The sequence below is a fragment of the Cibotium barometz genome, chromosome 35 (assembly GCF_041138505.1).
Source record: "Cibotium barometz isolate CiBa-2024 chromosome 35, ASM4113850v1, whole genome shotgun sequence".
NCBI lineage: Eukaryota > Viridiplantae > Streptophyta > Polypodiopsida > Cyatheales > Cibotiaceae > Cibotium > Cibotium barometz.
The window spans coordinates 43,118,611-43,137,239 of record NC_141080.1 but is presented as its reverse complement, the minus strand read 5'-3'; the positions used below and the strand labels follow the sequence as shown (position 1 = coordinate 43,137,239).

General features: G+C 44.1%; 1 protein-coding gene across 2 annotated transcripts in view; it reads right to left on the bottom strand.

Annotated features, from left to right (window-relative positions):
* Positions 1–2,425: 2,425 nt before the first annotated feature.
* The window catches only part of MCM8 (minichromosome maintenance 8), an 87,031-nt gene continuing 70,827 nt past the window's right edge, over positions 2,426–18,629 (bottom strand). The window contains exons 7-15 of one of the 2 annotated variants that reach the window (XM_086774903.1): positions 5,076–5,146; positions 4,880–4,998; positions 4,612–4,741; positions 4,423–4,468; positions 4,158–4,311; positions 3,843–4,017; positions 3,586–3,756; positions 3,364–3,477; positions 2,426–3,029 (exon numbers count right to left, since the gene is read on the bottom strand). In XM_086774903.1, coding sequence (XP_086631029.1) covers positions 2,970–3,029; positions 3,364–3,477; positions 3,586–3,756; positions 3,843–4,017; positions 4,158–4,311; positions 4,423–4,468; positions 4,612–4,741; positions 4,880–4,998; positions 5,076–5,146 — 1,040 coding nt within the window. In that variant the 3' untranslated portion in view covers positions 2,426–2,969. The remainder of the gene's footprint in view (positions 3,030–3,363; positions 3,478–3,585; positions 3,757–3,842; positions 4,018–4,157; positions 4,312–4,422; positions 4,469–4,611; positions 4,742–4,879; positions 4,999–5,075; positions 5,147–18,629) is intronic. The other variant, XM_086774902.1, reaches the window with a different exon arrangement.

The following is an 18,629-nucleotide window of genomic DNA, read 5'->3' as shown; positions in this document are numbered from 1 at the left end:
TATTGATGTGCATGAGGGACACGAGCATCTTAATCACGATATACTTCCAGGGTTGAGATGCATTCGGACCTATTTCGCCAACGAAATAGGTGGAAATGGTTCTTTGTGTGTGGAGTTCAAAGCCACTAGTAAGGCCACAAAAGCAACGCCTGTTGTTTTGTAGTTTAGAGTAGAGTGGTATAGCTCAGAGGTTGACCCCTTTCTTCTCATATGCAAGGCTTGTGAGCTCATTTCTCTTTATTGCCTTATGTATGGAAGAGAGAAATGTAAACGAATTTACATCTATATTTATTAAAGAAATATATTTTGTGCATATTGAAATTATAAGTATTAGAGAAATTCCAACAATGTTTTGATCAAGGTAATATTCAAATATGTATCTTTGATTTAATGAATTTTAGTGATTCAATGTGCATGATTTGGATAATGTCAAATATATACATAGTTTTCATAATTTATATGAAAAATACGATTTTATGAAGTTTGAAACTTATCTATGCCTTTACTTTGTCGCTCAGATTGCTCGTATGTTTTTGTTCGAAAAATGTTGTTCCCCCTGACAGCGTTTATGTGGGTATAGTTTATATATTTGAACAGTCACGCATTGAGCGTGAGGATAGTGATGACTTTACTGAGGTGAGATCTCATAGGAGACACATGACTATACATATAGATCTAGAGAGTTTTACATTTGACTTAGACATTTTCTTAGATCCAATATTGATAGAGATAGCCCTACCTATGAGAATTACTTCAATGACCTTAGAGATTCCAAGATTACTAACTTTGTGGATGATTCCACTTATCACTCATGTGTGGATACATTGTCAATCTTCAGTGTGGTGACGATGACACTTATGATGATCCTGTTGATCATACTTTTGCTTGAAGGGTCACACACATAGAGAGATTTACACATGAGAATTTGGTGCACAGTTTGGATCGTGCCCACACATTGATGCAATGGATCATATCTTTGATCGTTCGAGTGGTGCTATGGTGGACGATCATATTGATTTGTATTTGTTCTTGCACAATGCCAATCATGAAATGTGCTCCTTTTGCTCCTTGATCGTCAATACGATCCTATTTCTTTAGAGCGGAGACTTTCATCTTTGGGTGTATCATACGCCATTTAAGATGTATGGTAGATGAATATGTGGCATACCATCTAGGTGCACGTCTTGGTCTTGATCTACACAATGATTTCTTTGCATTGAGGTCATTCGACATTCTAACCATGAGGAGTTCTTTCATTTGGTGAATACCCTAAATGCCAAATTTATACCCCCGTCATGAGAACGGACGTATGAGCTTTCCCTTCAACCCAAGAGCTATTACTACATTGGTCTACAAGATCCGTGATGTATGCCATGGACTATCCATTTGATCCTGGTGGAGACACAACTAGCTTCATCATCGATCTTGATTCCCTAGATCTTCCAATCAACCCAAGTGGAACATCGAGTCATTGCTCTAGAGTTATAGATGGCTCGGATCCAAGCAATTACATGGTTAACTTTATCATCGACTGGAGTTTGTTATCCTTTCCTCACCCGAAGGATGCATTATTAGCTTCGTCATCGACATTGCATTACATTCCTTTCCATTTGATCCAAGAGGGGTCATACACCTTGACGACGTCAACATTGACATTTAGCTTTGCATGTGATTTTTTTGGCTTTGTATATAGTCTATTGTACGTGTCTATTATACACGACAACCTTTCGATTTCAAGGACAAAATCATTGTAAGAGAAAATGGTTTATAACAAAGCTACTTTCCAATAGCACATGTACACATTGACGTTGAGGTACCTAGGCTTTGGGCATGGACCAATGTGGACACATTTTAGGATAAGTGGCTATACAAGTCACATTGCTAGATAGCTATTATATTTTTTGACCATTTTGACGTATACATTGTTACCTTTCTTAGAGCTTTGGACCCAAGTTTTAATGGCTATGTCATGGAAGACTTCCCATGTCTAAGTGATACTCCCTATGATGAGTGGATCTATGTGGTGGTACGCCCTTCTCATGAGTTCAACCTTCATCTCTATCCCTAGATCTTTTATTGCAATCAATGAAAAAATATGACATAACACCACTTAAACAAAAAATACAACAATAAATCACACACAAATAGACTACATATGGACAAGCTTGCTATAGGAAACAACACAAAATTGTCATATACATTCTGAAATGACCACTCCATGGTTTGTAACTTGTTTAAAAAATGCCTACCAAGACAAACCAAAAAATGCCACAACTCTCGCTCAAACACTAAGTTAATGACAAACACACGCACATGCCACACCTCCGATAAAATATAATTTTTATTTGTTAATGAGAGCACTTTCCTTCACAAAGGCTCAAATTTTCTAACCCCCCAATTTCTTTTCTTTTTTTTGGAACCAATAGTAAGTATATATATTACTTCAAATCTGTCTTTACATCCAAGACACATTTAAACAAGAGATTCTAACTGAGAACAATATTGAAAATAAGGTATGTGAGGTTCTCTAAACAGTGCCTTTAGTGTGTGTGCTTTCCGAGCTTTACAATTTTATTTTTATGTTAAGTAGGGCTCTTACTGGGCAACCTCACTTTCAATGGATGACTGCAATTATATAATATGTACAATGTGACTGCTTAATGTTGACCAACAAGAATTCCTAGAGTGAAATTACTATCTAATCTGGCATTACGGTCAACAATTCAAACACGCTTACGATTTATTTCTGCGCTTCATAAACATATAAGTCGACCTCTAATTTTCAATCCAATCATCTCTTTCAGGCCAAACCGGCATGCCATCTTAACAGAGAAGTGAAAAGGCACTTCAGATGCTTCCTTAGGGTGTCTCCGCATGAACATTGATGTGCCATTGATATCTGCGAGCTTCTGGCTTCTTTGTGTAAGCTTCACAAGTCTCAACTTAGTTCCACGAGAGGGATGCTGCTGTTAACCTCTAGATCTCATCTGGCTTCCACGTTGAGTCCCAGCATATGAAGATGATAGTACCTGCAATAGCCAGGTAAGATGCTCAGCACAGACCTTTCCTTCACTACTGCTGCCCTTAAGTTAGCACAACAGGAAGAGATCCATGCATGATGATGACCGAGGTGACATAATCGCTCATTTGTTAGAACATTAAAAAGTCCAAAATTGCAGCAGGGAGTCGATTCGTTCTCCATACCAGGGAAAGTGCGGGTTTTATGCATTAGACTTATTTTGCCCGCAATTTCAACCGTGATGTGGAAGATCATTCACGTGGGTAGGTATTAGGTAACACAGTCCCACTTTTAGGGTTTTTTAAGCTTCTAAGGACAAAGGTAGCATGCATTGTGAAGACAACCTGATATGTTCGGGGTCCCTTTTTCAGAAGATAGCCAGCATCATTTAAATTCTCTATGAAGGCATCAATGTCAGGAACCCGCAAGTCAATGTCATCTGCAAGGCAGCATAACTCCTGCAAAGGGTGAGAGAGAAAAGCTACATGACAATTAATCCAATAGATTGCTTTGAGACATGCAACACTATTGTTTCACAAAATTTACAGGACAAAAGAGCCATATACACTCAAAGTGAAAGAGGCTTTTTGTTGCAGATCTGACTGCCGTTGAAGAGCATTTAGAAATCTCTTGGTTTCTTTCTGTTGACTCATTCCACCACTCCGCCCATAGTCCACGACACCATGCTCATCCACCAATTTATCATACAAAGACTCCTTCATAATCTCCACTGCGTCCTGTCCATATTAGTATCATCAAAGAAAGAAAGTTTTTGATTGGAACTTCAAATCACAGATGCTGCTGCATAAATCAAGCAGCACACCTTGGCATCCTGCTGAGTGATTGTTTCCCTCAGCTCCAGGCGTGCACGGGCCTCTGCAAGGCGCACAAGGCTTTCCAATTGCCTTGCTGTAATCGGTGTGCCATCAGCACTATGGCTATGTTTTCTTAGCTCCAGATAAAACTCACCCAGCTCTTTCGCAGCAGCATCAGACATCCTGCACACATGCCTCGATAGTCCTGTCACTGTTAATTTGAAAGGATAATGGTATACATTATATTATTGTCATCAGCACATGTTTGATCACTCCACCTCAAATTAGTCAGAGATTACAATTAAGAGAGTTAGCTAGGAAACCTTGGAAAGACATATTGCTTCGCATAAGCAACATATTTTCTTAGAAGAGGCCCTGGTAATGGCGAGAAATCCTGGTCAGTTTGATGGTTTAGTTTCAGCCTAGCAGCTAGAGTGGATCCCCTCCCACCATTGCTTTGATTTGCAGCTCGATTCACTTCAAGCAACAAACAAAATACATCTTTTCAAATAAACCACAAGAAACAAATGATTAAGAGAAGATTTGAGGCCAAGCAGAGGAAGCATAGAAACTTAAAGGGAAACTTACAAGAATGCTTGGCAGCATTGTAACGTTCTTCCGAACCTGCATGAAGCTGGAGCATGAACAAGATTTTATCAGACTTAAAAATGCTAAGAACTTTATGAGGTGCTTTTTCCTTTATGTACACATCCACTCACAATTGAAATTACTCGCTCTGACGTCATGCATTGGAGTCTAAAATATATATTTGCTTACAGCCATGATGTGTTCAGAAAGACGTTGGTCCATAAGCTCATCTGGCTTGTCCAATAAGATGAAAACAAGGTCAAATCGTGATAGCAGCGCTGCACTCATCTTTAAATTCTCATTTACTGTTTTGGACCGGCTGTTAAAGAGAACATCCATCTCTAGTAAGGTCTAGAATAGCATATATAAAAAGCTGACTGCACAAACTTATCATGAAAAGCTTTATCCCAAACACCTTGAGTGGCTATACCAGTACAGTTATGCTGGCAGAACATACTTGTAATGGCCACCAACTGGATTGGCTGCTGCAAGCACAGCAGTCCGAGCTGATAGACTAGCAACTAGTCCAGCCTTGGCAACAGACACACATTGCTGTTCCATAGCTTCTAACAATGCCTGAAACAAAGAGAAAGCAACTGGTCATCTGAAGGAAATAGAGTGTGGCTAAACTCTGCAGCACATCAAGCACAAACCTGGTGCTCAGCAGACATCTTGTCAAACTCATCAATACAACAAACGCCACGATCAGCAAGAACCATAGCTCCTGTGGGCCACGAAAAAATGCTACATTTTGTTGAAAAATATCAATCGGTTGTAAATCTACCAGATAAAATCAAATGCAAGGAGGTTGTCATGCAGCTTTTACCAGTCAAAATGTTGCAATACTCAGGTGATGATTCAGATTCTGAGGTTCATTGTAGAAAGCAATGAGTTTAACTAGCCATCAATGAAATAAAAGACCATCCTTCATAATTTTACTAGTATCCCACTCAAACTGCATAGATGAGTAAAAAGTACTTTCTGATTGTCACATGCGTTCACTGCACTAGCCTCGCCTCGGGACTAAATGACATGGGACATTTAAGAGGGGGGGGGGGGGGGGGGGGGAGGTGGGATCGACAGCAGAGAGAGGCCAGCGGGTTAGGGCCATTGGATGCTTGAATCCAAGCAGCGGCATCAGCAGATCCCAGGTGATGCGGCTCATTAATGAGTTACTCATTTTTACACTCGGACGGATGGCCGGAGGGTCATGCTCGGACAGCAGCAGGGCATGCCGTGTTACTTTCAAAAGGTGGACTGTCACCAACGACAGCGCCCCCTCTCCGCCCAATCTACGAGCCTCTACCAACATATCAGAACTCCGCCCGGAGCCACCCCATCTGTAATATGGGGCAGAAGTCTTCGTATTGGAGGATCCTGTCACACAAATGCTCACACCGTCTTCTGTATCCTGAGTTTCGAGAGTTTAGCAATCCACTTTAATACTTCAAACTTTAAAGAGATATGAGAGAGAGATAAGAACTGTACACCAGATTGGGTCCCAAATTACCCACTGAAGGGCCCCCTATCCCGTTACCGAGATAGTATTTGCTTTATTACTTTAGAGAGAATGATTGTGGACTGTAGATAAGCCAAACGCAAGATCTCGGAGGATCGGAAGCCTGGCTGAACTGTACACGGCTGTAGAAACACCTCAATGAACTGATCTCGAGCCTATGCACTCTTCCCAAGGGCATGAGGAAGGGCTGCACACCTGAGGCTGAGAAAGGACTGCGGTGGACTGTTCTAAGCTATGTAAATATGCTGAAAATGCTTATGAATGATATGTTACCTTCACCAGATGACTGTAGCATGCATGGATGATGCATAGAAGGCAGAGGCACTACTGTAGGGCTGAAACGCGAGGTAAACTGCTGTAGAATTGCAAACGCAGGACTGAACTGGCCTAGACAGCTGCTGGCTGTGATATATGCTCAAAACGCAGAGGTACTTGCTGAACTGGGGCCTGAATGCAGGCGCCTATGGGCTGTATGCTGCGCCTAGGTCTGCAAGGGACTGAACGAGCTACTGAACTGCTATATGAGCCTGCTGATGTGCTGCATTAAACTGCAGGGGATGCTGAAGCAAAACGCAGGCTCGAGGAGTGTTGAGAAGCTAACGCAGAAGCTCCAGAAGGGCTGGATTAGTCTAAGCTAAAGGCGGGGATGCTCCTAATGCTGAGGATGAAGGCGCCTAGCTTTCTGAAGACTGAATGAAGAACTAAGCCCTATGCAAGCCTATTTATACTAGATAAGGGTTGGTCAAGTTGGCTGGTCATTTACTTAATAAACTTTATGTTTATAAATGACATTAAATGCTAAATAAATACCATAAAATATTGGAAAAATACCAGATAAATCCTAGTAAATTTCCTAAGGCTTCTGAGATGTTCTAAATGATGCACAGGCATATGAATGCATGTTATGCAAAATACAGAGTGCTTTCTGATGCAAACCCTAAGGCTTCTACTGACTCTACATGCATGAATGATTCTCTGCAAGTGGGTTAAGGGACTTGACTGACTGACTGACCTGCTAAGGCTGAGGAGTGACCTACGTAGCTCGTGCCTGACTTATCTTGGACTGAGGATGTACAATGGGGTCACGGCGTACGACAAATATCATCCTACTGGGTTCTAATAATGTACAAATGTTGCACTGCTGATGATGAGCCATCTTGTCACCATGCACTGAATGCAGAGTGCATGTGACATTCCCTCCTGCTTAGCTTGGCGGCAAGTTCATGGCTTCCAAGTAGTCTGCCAACAATTGGGGGTCGTCAGGCCTGGAGATGAGAAATCATAGGAACGCCAAGAATGCTCCCATCTCCCCGAATCATGACAGGCTCAAGAAAACCTTTAGAGATGATAAAGGTGTCCTGCCCCTAATTGGGAATAGGTTCATACTGACGAAGCCACTGGATTCCTAAGATCATGTCACACCCCAAAAGAGGAGACAATGAAATCTCGCTGGATGAGGCCTTTTGAACTTGAAAAGAAAACTATTGTGCCTGTTGAGATATATGGGTACGGAGACCAAGTGTAAACCCGTCTACCTCCAAATGATAGGGCACTAAGGTACAGCTCATGTTGGTAGCCAACTGGGGAGAGATGGCGTCCTCAGAATTGCCCATGTTAAAAAGGATTATGAACTGTCGGCCCTTGGCAGAGCCATAAGCTCGAATCAAGCTTTTCTGTGGTTGTTGCCTCACCCTCCTGCTTAGCAGCAAGTACCACGGATGGCATGGGATGCATAGAAGGTAAGATCTGAACCGCATTGGTGGTAGCAGGCGGGTCTGGAGGAGTGGGAGATACTGCGGCAACTGTGGCAGAAGGCTCTTTGGAGGCTTGCTCCGCTTGCCTTTTTGAACAATCCTTACCATGCCCAATGGTATGACAGAAAAAACATCGTTTTTCTGACTGATACTGTCTTTGCTCCTCTGGAGAAAAATAGCCTCCAGTGATGCCTGCTTTAGCCTTTTCCTCAGGGGTTTTCTTAGGCTTGGATTCCTTATCCCCTGAACTAGAGCTAGGACTGTTGTCTGTCTTAGTGTCTTTAGAAAACGAATTACCCTTCCCCTGTTGGGGTTTGGTACTGGACTGTGATGACTGCTTGGGCTTGCCTCCATTCATCTTCATTTCTTCATTCTAAGCGAGAGTCAGAGCCCGGTCATATGTACTAGGTTCAAAGTTAGGAACTGTGAACCAAATGTTAGGATCCAATCCACGAATGAATTGTTCCATCTTGGCCTCCGCAGATAGCCGTAACTGCTATGCTAAAGTGATAACCTTGCCGGAAAACTGAAGCACGGGGGATCCGTTCTGTTTGAGTCCACAGAACTCATCTGCCAAACCGATCGTGTACTGGGGTGGGAGAAATCTGGTCTTTAGGTCATAGACAAAGATGTCCCAGTCAAAGGCTGTGACACCTGTGGTTTGGTCTATATGAAGACTAGACCAATGTTGCTACCAAGTGACTGCCTCACCAGTGAGATGGGGAGCCGCTACGTGGACTTTATCTTGTGGGTCTGTGATCCTAGCTAGTGGAAAATGAGCATTAAACTAATGAACGAATTGATTAACTGCTGAATGATCACACTTACCATCATACTTACTGAAGTTTGGTTGACTGTGAAAGACGGTGGTTGATGCTACGGACTGCGGGCTGGTGACACCTATGGCTAGGGGATACTGAGGAGAGATGCTGATACCTCAAGTGTATGGCCTCTTTTTCCCGTTGGTGCTCGAGTAACATACGTTCTCGATCAAGCTCACATTGGTGTTCTCGAGCGGCGAGTTCAGCCTGACGCCGGTCTTCGTCGATCCTGCATTGGGCTTCCTCATAGTCTTTCTACTTTTTCTTGTTGCTTTCTTGCTTCTGCTTCTACTTGTTCTTCTCTCCTTCGGGCCTCATCCTCTCTCCTTTGTTGTTCCATCTGAAAGAAGAGGGAGATGTAGTCGGGTGCTGCTGGAGGCGGAGAAGGACGTGCTGCTGCTGCCTCCAAGAGTTGGAGACGCTCCATGAGCAGCTGGTTCTGAGCTCTAAGAAGAGCTATGGTATCTGTTGTAGACGGAAGAGCATGGTCTCCTTTGGGGGAGAGGTCTTCCGACTCATGAGTACTCTCTTCTGTAGACATGATGCTGAAGTCGGTGGTCGTACCGGAACGCAATCTAACCATCCAAGGATGCCCCCACGCTAGGATACGGTGTGTGTGGACAAGCTGAATCGGATACCAATGTAATATGCAGCGGAAGTCTTCGTATTGGAGGATCCTGTCACACAAATGCTCACACCGTCTTCTGTATCCTGAGTTTCGAGAGTTTAGCAATCCACTTTAATACTTCAAACTTTAAAGAGAGAGGAGAGAGAGATATGAGAACTGTACACCAAGTTGGGTCCCAAATTACCCAATGAAGTGTTAAAAGTTGTACCTCATGTGTGAACAGGGTTTAACAAAGGCATTTATTTATTTATTTATTTCATGCTTTTGGGTCGGCCATTTCCAGCATAAGGGTATAAATACCCATGCCCACCATTGTATTTTCTCAATCAGTTCATTGCTAATAAAGTTCAAGCTGTTCGTCAACTCTTCTCTCTCTCTCTCTTTGCGTCAACTTCTCTCTCTCTCTCTCACTGCGTGTGTTAAGCTTCCGCATACACGATTCTGACATGGTATCAGAGCTGAGCTCTTGATCCTCGGCTGTACGCAAGGAGCAGAAGGAGAAGGAAGGCAAAGGGCTGCGTTTTCTCAGCTGGAAAGCTCGTGACCTCGGCACGGAAGAGAAGAGGTGCAGCGCAACGTAGGGAGCTGACTACCAGCCTGCATGGCGTGCATAGCACGGACGTGAGAAGTCTAGAGGCAAGCATAACACGAAGCCAACGTCTAGGGAAGAGTGCAGAGCAAGCGCAGGCTGTGCAGGAGGCAGAGCGTGTCGGGTGCTCGCGAGGAGGACAGAGCGCCTGGACCACCAGTTCGCGTGGAGCGTGGAGTCGGCTCAGCGGGAGCAGCAGCTCGAGTCGAGTGCTTGGCTCCTGCAAAAGAAGAGGGCAGCTCGCGTGTAGCGTTTTTTTTTTGTTTCTGCTGAGTATGGCCAGGCTGGTGCACGGCTGTAAAGAGCACTTTGATGGAAAGAGTGCGATAAGGAGGGCGCTGGAGGAGAGGCTAAGAGAGCGAGCTATGCGCATTCGGGCATGCTCTCTGTGTGGCCTGGCAGAGGGGCTCACGAGAACAGCAGAGCAGGAGCTTGTGCGCCGGCAGGACAAGGCTACTGGCGCTTGGGAATGCCACCCTTTCTATCACTATGGTAGCAATGTGCTTAGCTGGATCGGCAATGAGGCCCTTACTACTGCTTATGCATTAGCTTCCCTAAGGTGCTCTAATCCCAAGAAGTCATTCATCGAGCTTCCATCGCTCACCTCCGAGGTCATCAAACAAAACAAGCTTGATGGAATGGATTTTGCGCATAGGGATTTGATCCTAGAGTCATATCCAATGAAGGCAAAGATCATCCATTATGAGCTATTGGCTATGAACCACACAACATTCATCATGTTATCCAGTCTACAGGTGGCTACTTTGATCTTTAGAAAGCTTCTTCAGGAACATGATATAGTCTCCAAAGAAGATGATGAGACAATATTAATGTCCCAAGGTAAAGTGTATGCATCCAACTCAATGGAAGATTCGGAGCAAACATTCCAAGCTAGAGGAAGACAGAAGGCAGACAATCGTGACAGTGATACTAGAAAGGAATTGGAATTCCATAATCGAGCTTATGTGGTCCAAGCCACATTGGCTAAGGATTCTGCATTCTAGTTGTATAACAGTTCCACCACATGCTTCAGCCAGAGAGAGGTACGTGAGTGGAAGAGAGGGCTATTCTGAGCTCTCAAACAGGTGATTTGGACCCGTGTGTCGGAGTTCAAGGCACATGCATCTGGCATGGAACAGCTTGACAAATCTATGGACGTGATGTGTTCGTAGTTCATTGGTAGCAGACTATGGATGGGATGAGTTCCTGGTTCATTGTGTAGCAGAATTTTGGGCGTCGTGTGTCAACAGTTCAAGGTTCAGAGGATTTTTTTTGAATGTGATGTGTTCGCAGTTCAACGAATGGGGGATCATGGATGTGGAGTTGTCTGCAATTCATTATTCTATGTGGCAGCTGAAGCTCAAGATGGCATTCCTTGAGGAGACAGGTTGTTTGGTGCATTTTTCGAGATGTATTCGGTATCCGGCCGGTACTGAGGTGTCCATGGTTGCATCTGCATCGACTTGGTTTCTTCATCTATGTCCACTATGAGCTACAGAGAGGGTGTTAAAAGTTGTACCTCATGTGGGAACAGGGTTTAACAAAGGCATTTATTTATTTATTTATTTCATGCTTTTGGGTCGGCCAGTTCCAGCATAAGGGTATAAATACCCATGCCCACCATTGTATTTTCTCAATCAGTTCATTGCTAATAAAGTTCAAGCTCTTCGTCAACTCTTCTCTCTCTCTCTCTCTCTCTCTCTCTCTCTCTGCGTCAACTTCTCTCTCTCTCTCTCACTGCGTGTGTTAAGCTTCCGCATACACGATTCTGACATGAAGGGCCTCCTATCCCGTTACCGAGATAGTATTTGCTTTATTACTTTAGAGAGAATGACTGTGGACTGTAGATAAGCCAAACGCAAGATCTCAGAGGATCGGAAGCCTAGCTTAACTGTACATGGCTGTAGAAACACCTCAATGAACTGATCTCGAGCATATGCACTCTTCCCAAGGGCATGAGGAAGGGCTGCACACCTGAGGCTAAGAAAGGACTGCGGTGGACTGTTCTAAGCTATGTAAGTATGCTGAAAATGCTTATGAATGATATGTTACCTTCACCAGATGACTGTAGCATGCATGGTGTAACGGGAGGCGGACGCGTGTATTGGAATCGTATAAATGTGAACAAGATTCTGAGCACTTAACACTTGAGCATTACAACCACAAAGCTGAAAATGACAGTACACCACATAAAGGGGCCGATGATAGGCTGAACCCCCCCCCCCCCCCCCCCCCCTTAGGTTATATTACCAAAAGAGTCTGCAAAGTACAAGATTATGGGTGCCTGGGGATTCACCACCAGCCTGCACCTGATTCTTCCAAATACATTATGAATGAATACATTTCAAACAAGAGAATCTGTAGGTACATCCGCCCTACACACAGGTACATCCGCCCTGCACAAGCCTCTTCACAGGTACATCCACCCTGCACAAGAGTATCACAATCCTCACAAGTACTCCGCCCTGCACAAGATGTAAATGGATCTTTAGGTCCTGTTTCCACGCGAGAAACTGATCCATAAACCTGTGTTCTCCGCGAGCAAGTGTCCCCAATGCTTGCCCTAAGCACCTGCTATACCAGGAATCCTTGAGACACATCCATGCTCACATATTCCATTGCTGTCCGGCCTGTTTTGTGCAATAACCAGTCCAAAACAGCAACTTTCTGTCGCGAGAAATCCACCTGTAAAGGGTCCTACAGCCCTGTGGAGGTCCCTAGAGCTGTCCTGTACTGTCCAAGTTGACTTTGGACACCTGTAACCAGCCCAAAACTCGCAATAACCAGAAATTGCAGGTCTGAAATTTACCAACCAGCCCTTTAGAAGAGTGTGGGGATCGTTGTCCAAGCTTGTTTGAGTCCGGGAAGCAAGCAACCAGCCCTGTAGCAACTCCCAAAGCTCCAACCAGCTCTCCTATATGTTGAATAATGAGTAAAACAGCCTAAAAGGGCCTCTTGAGGGAGGCGCCTTTTTCAGGTGCCACCTCAGGGGCCTGGTGGGTACACATGCTGGCTGACATGTGTCCCCATAAGGTGTCCAGGTAGGTGTCCAGCCCATAGTGCTCCATTTGTCCTGTTTCTATAAGTTTAGGTCCAACCAAATGGGAAATGGCCATAAGCTGTCCGGACTTCATTAATTTTGGTCCAACCAAATGCGAACGCATTATAAGTTGTCCGGCCACTTATTAATGAGTGTGGACCTGCAAACCAATAAACCTTAGTAGTAAATGAAGTAAGCTGTAAATTGAGTGTGGACACACTTACCACCTGCAAAACCCATAAGCCCACAGTTTTAGGCCCAAACAGGAGTGCACACACGTGTCCACAAGGTGCCCGGGCGTCCCCGGTCCCTCGGACTTCACAAGCCAAAATAACAAGCATTGTCCAGGCAACAAGACAATGTCACACAAAGTAAAATAAAGTTATGGCATGCATCATTTATGCATTGTGCACATGTAAACTTGGAGAACCACCTATCATCATTCTTGTACTTGAAAATATTCCGCCTGCCATCATAACACACCATGTGTGCATGGCCGGAATCCACACGAGCACCGCCCGAAAATCTACAAATGTCCTGCCATGTCCTTGGACTCATATGCATCCACTCATATGATCCATACACATGCCCAGGTATAATACATACATGCATCCGCATGTTTCTAGGCCTGACACGCATCCGCATGTCCCTAGAATATAGGGGTTTGTGACATTCCCCCCGGCTTCTAATCAGTTGACCGCAACTGAAAAGCCTCCAGATAGGCCTTCAAAAGATCTGGGTAATCCTCGAAGTAGGCCTCATCCATCCATTTCGCATCCAAAGCTGAATAATTCTTGAACTTCACAAGGTACCTACGAAGAAGTTTGCCTCCCGCAAGCTTTCGTTCCTTGTTGAAGAATCTCTTCCAGCTCATCCACCTCGGGTGGGTCTTCCAAAACCGGCTCTAATGGTGTTGGTCCCACATAAGGCCTCAATAGGCTCACATGAAAAGCATTATGCATGTTCCAATGATCTGGGAGTACAAGCCGAAATGCAACATCATTGATCTTCTCCAAGATCTGAAAAGGTCCATAGTACCTATTGGAAAGCTTAGGGTACTTTTCCTCTTTCCCTGGCCTCTTCCGAAGGCGTGCCTTTTCAAATTTCAGCAAGACCCAATCACCTTGTTTGAATTGTACATCCCTTCTATGCTTATCAGCTGCCTTTTTATTCTTGGTTTGAGACCTCTCTATGGCTGTCCGTACCTGTGCAAATGCAGTATCCAAGTCTCTGACATACTCATCTGCTGCAAAAATCTCATCCTTTGTACGAAGGATGGGTGGTAGTACCACCTTGCCATAGATAATCTCAAAGGGCGCCTTGCCCGTAGAAGTATGTACCGTATTGTTGTAGGCAAACTCCACAAGTGGTAAATACTTCTCCCAATCCGATTTGGAATTTGCTATTTCACTTTGCCCATCTGTCTGTGGATGGTAAGCTGATGAGAAGTTCAGCTTTGTACCTATATTGTCAAACAATGCGCGCCAAAATAAGCTTGTGGTTCTAGGATCTCTATCCCCCACAATAGATTTAGGCATGCCATGGTGTTTGAATATCTGTGCCAAAAAAATCCTAGCCATATGATCTGGCTTTATTGTCTTGCACACGGGAATGAAATGTGCCTGCTTGCTAAACTTGTCAATGATGGTCCAAATAGCATCATTTCCCTGTGGCGTCCTTGGCAAATCCATAATGAAATCCATAGCAATGCTTTCCCATGGTTCATTTGGTATAGGCAAAGGCTGAAGCAATCCAGGTGCTTTATGTCGGTCAAACTTGACCTTTTGACATACCATACATTCACGTACATATGCTTCAATATCCTTGCGAATATCTGGCCAAAAGAAATACCTCTCTAAAGCTTGTGCTGTGGCCAAAATGCCTCTATGACCTCCATATGGAGGAGCATGGCACTCATCCATAACCTTATGGCGAAGGTTCTTTACCACACACATACGATTTTGCATCATGAGATATCCATCTCTTATGACATAAGATGGGACAGCAATACCCTCTTGCAAATCAGCCCATACATGTACAAAATCCTCATCCAGATGATAAGTATTACGCATATCCGATAAGTCCTCATGGTATGCAACTGTAATAGCATGAACCTGTGGTCGTCTAGATAAGGCATCTGCCACCACATTCTTTTTCCCTGGAGTGTGTAAAATCTGAAAATGAAACATTGAGAGGAAATTTGCCCATCTCATATGCTTCTCTAAGAGCTTACTTTGAGTCAAAAAGTATCTCAAACTTTGATGATCAGTTTTGACCATAAAATCAGCCCCTAAAAGATAGTGTTTCCAAATAGTAAAGGCATGAATTACAGCCAACAACTCCTTCTCATAAACCTATAAGTGAAGCTCTGCATGTTGCAAGCGTCTGCTCTCATAGGCAATGGCATGTCCTTCTTGGTTCAAAACAACCCCTATGCAGTCCCCACATGCATCACATTCCACCATAAAAGGTTTGTGCAAATCCGGAATAATGAGTACCGGTCCCGAGATGATTGCACTCTTCAACTTTTGAAAGGCATCTCTCTCTTCTTGTGTCCATTTAAAGATTGCTTTCTTCTTCGTTAACTCATGTAACGGAGCGGCAATGAAAGCAAAATGCTTGACGAACCTCCTGTAGTAAGCACATAAACCAAGGAAGCTCCTCACTTCATGGACTGATTTCAGCTCTGGCCATTCTTGCATGGCTTGTATCTTTGCGGGATCCATGCGCACACCATCCTTTGATACAATGTGACCAAGATAGTGAATCTCTGGGAGGAAGAATTCACTCTTTTTTGCATTTATGTAGAGCTGATTTTCCTTAAGCTCTTTAAACACAATAGCCAGGTGCTCACGATGTTGGGCTTCATTCTTTGAGAATACAATAATGTCATCAAAGAATATACCCGTGAACTTTCTATGCTTTCTGAACACCCTGTCCATCATCCTGTTAAAGGTAGCGGGTGCATTTGTAAGGCCAAAAGGCACCACTAAAAACTCATAAAGACCAAAGGCTGTCCTAAATGCAGTCTTGTGTACATCTTGAGGTGCCACTCTCACTTGATGATACCCACTCTTGAGGTCTATTCGGCTGAAACATGCCGAACCTTCAAGCTTGTCCAAGATGTCATCAATGCGCGGAATCGGAAACCGATTCTTGATGGTTATCTTATTGAGGGCACGGTAATCAACACACATCCTGTAAGTACCATCCTTCTTTTGAACAAGAAGTACCAGCGAGCAATATGGCGAGGAACTAGGCCGAATCAAACCCTTTTCCAAAAGTTCATTCGCCTGTGCCATAATCTCTTCTTGTTGACTAGCACTCACCCTGTATGGTGGCCTATTAGGTGGAGAGCTACCGAGAATTAGATCTATGCAATGATCTTCCGGCCTCTCGGGTGGCAACCTTGCTGGCAAAGCATTCGCAAAACAATTTTTGAACTCATTCAAAACGTTAAGCTTGTCTTGATCTAATGTACTAACATCAACACTAGAATGTTCAATGGTATCACGTACAAAAACCAAGTACGAACAAGCTGATTTCTTTATTGCCTTATTAATTTGTACATGGCTTACAAGAGGTATGGTACTTCCAGTAGTACCAGCATCTATAGAGTACTCACGGCCTCTATGTACAAAGCTGATTTTCTTCTCTTTGTAAGCCTTATTAGGCTCTAAACGGTGATGCCAGGGCATCCCCAACAAAACATCACAACCTGTAAGAGGAGCCACTAAAAAGCTCTCATGGTCGAGGTAGTCCTGTATATGTACACGGAGCTTACCAATGACTGGAGTTACATCAACCTGTTTGCCCTCAAAGGCGGCATCTGCATTCATTTGCATTCCCATGTCTTCCACATTGAGACCTATGGCGGCAACCATCTGTACGGATATAAAGTTATCTGTGGAAGCATCATCAAAAAGAAACAAAATGGGCTGATCCTTCAATTTGCCCCAAGCCTTGCATATGACTCTACTCTTGGGCTCATGCCCTGTATTACCCTGCACATCGGGTACAACATTCACAAGAGGCTTTTCCACATTAGGCTCAGCATTCTTAGGATTCTGTGGGCATTTAGGATATATATAATCTTTACTGCCACTCTTAAAGCATTTTCCAGCCTTCCTGTACTCTTCCAATTGCTGTTTTGAGAGCCCAAAATTGTGGCGTTTACCCCTCGGCTTCTTTTCGGAGTCATCCTTTGCATCTCGGCCATCTTTGGGAGCATTCTTAGGTGGTTGTCCACCCTTTTTCTGGTCATATCCAGCCCTGAATTTGCTCTTGTTTTGACCTGCAAATGGCTTATTTGTGGGTGCTTTCATGTGCAAGTTCTCCGCAATCATGGTTGAGTGTATAAGCTCTTGTATGGTCTTATTTGGGTACACTCCCAAGCTTTGTTGGATAATGTGATGGAGCCCCGATTCAAACTTTCTCTTCTTCTCGTCCTCTCCAATCTTCATGAAGGGAGTAACCTTGAGAAGGACTTTCCAAAACTTTGCTATGTATGAAGCAACGGACTCTCCCTCATCTTGGGACAGCCAATCCCACTCCTTGCGTACATCCTTTGCAAAGTTTGGTGGTAAGAATTGATCATAAAACTGAATTTTGAAAGAAGACCAAGTTGGGGCAGCACTTCCATCAAGTATTTTTGCAAGCCACCAATCACTTGCCGTATCCTTGAGATGCATTCCCACATGCCTGAGCATAGACTTTTCCGAAAAGTCTTCATTGCAAAAAGCTATCTCAAACTGTCTAATGAAAGCAAGTGCTTTGGTAGAGTCCATCCGTCCCTGAAAGTTTTCAAACTTTACATCCTTGTCACCGGACTTGAACTCTCGAGGCTTCTTCCTTCTATGTGCATCCCTATGTACATCCTGTTCATCTCCATGGTGATGATGCCGCGATGAAGATTCACGATCCCTCTTCGTTCTCTCTTGAGCCACACTCTCCGAATGAGTGGAAAGCTCAACACGAGAACGGATATGTCTTCTTGGAGCAAAGCGGGAATGAGTAGAGGATCCCTCATCCTTACTCTTCTCTTGACCTGCATCAAGCCTAGCACCAGGGACTCTTGTCCTTTCAGCATTTGGCACTTGTTGTGCTCTTCCTGCTTGTTGTGCATCATGTGCACCACCACGGGCAGCCATGAGGGGTGGCTTCTTGAAAGCCAATCTACCATCTGCTTCGGTGTATACATCACCCTTAACCATTAGGTATGCAAGTGCAAGCTCTTGGGGTTTCTCAACATCCATTTCCTTTGCAATTGCTTCAAAAGTGACTTCATGGACCGAAGCCTTTGCCTTCGCAGCCAACACCCTTTGTACATCCAGGTCATTTTTCAATGACCTGAGCTCTTCGGTTTCAGCCCTATAGCGTCGCACTTCACGCCTCAAAGATTCCAAATCAGAATGCATAGTGTCATGAGTACCTGCATCTCCATAGACATCATTGCCTGCAGCATCTCTTGCATCCCTTGTACCATGAAATTCACGGTCCTGTGTGTTCTCCACACTGTCAGAAATGTGGCTGTCCATGACACTCAAATCAGGTCACCAGTTATGATTCCAAGCCTCAGACCGTTTTCCAATGAGGGGAAAAACTGAGCTCTGATACCAATGTAACGGGAGGCGGACGCGTGTATTGGAATCGTATAAATGTGAACAAGATTCTGAGCACTTAACACTTGAGCATTACAACCACAAAGCTGAAAATGACAGTACACCACAAAAAGGGGCCGATGATAGGCTGACCCCCCCCCCTTCAGGTTATATTACCAAAAGAGTCTGCAAAGTACAAGATTATGGGTGCCTGGGGATTCACCACCAGCCTGCACCTGATTCTTCCAAATACATT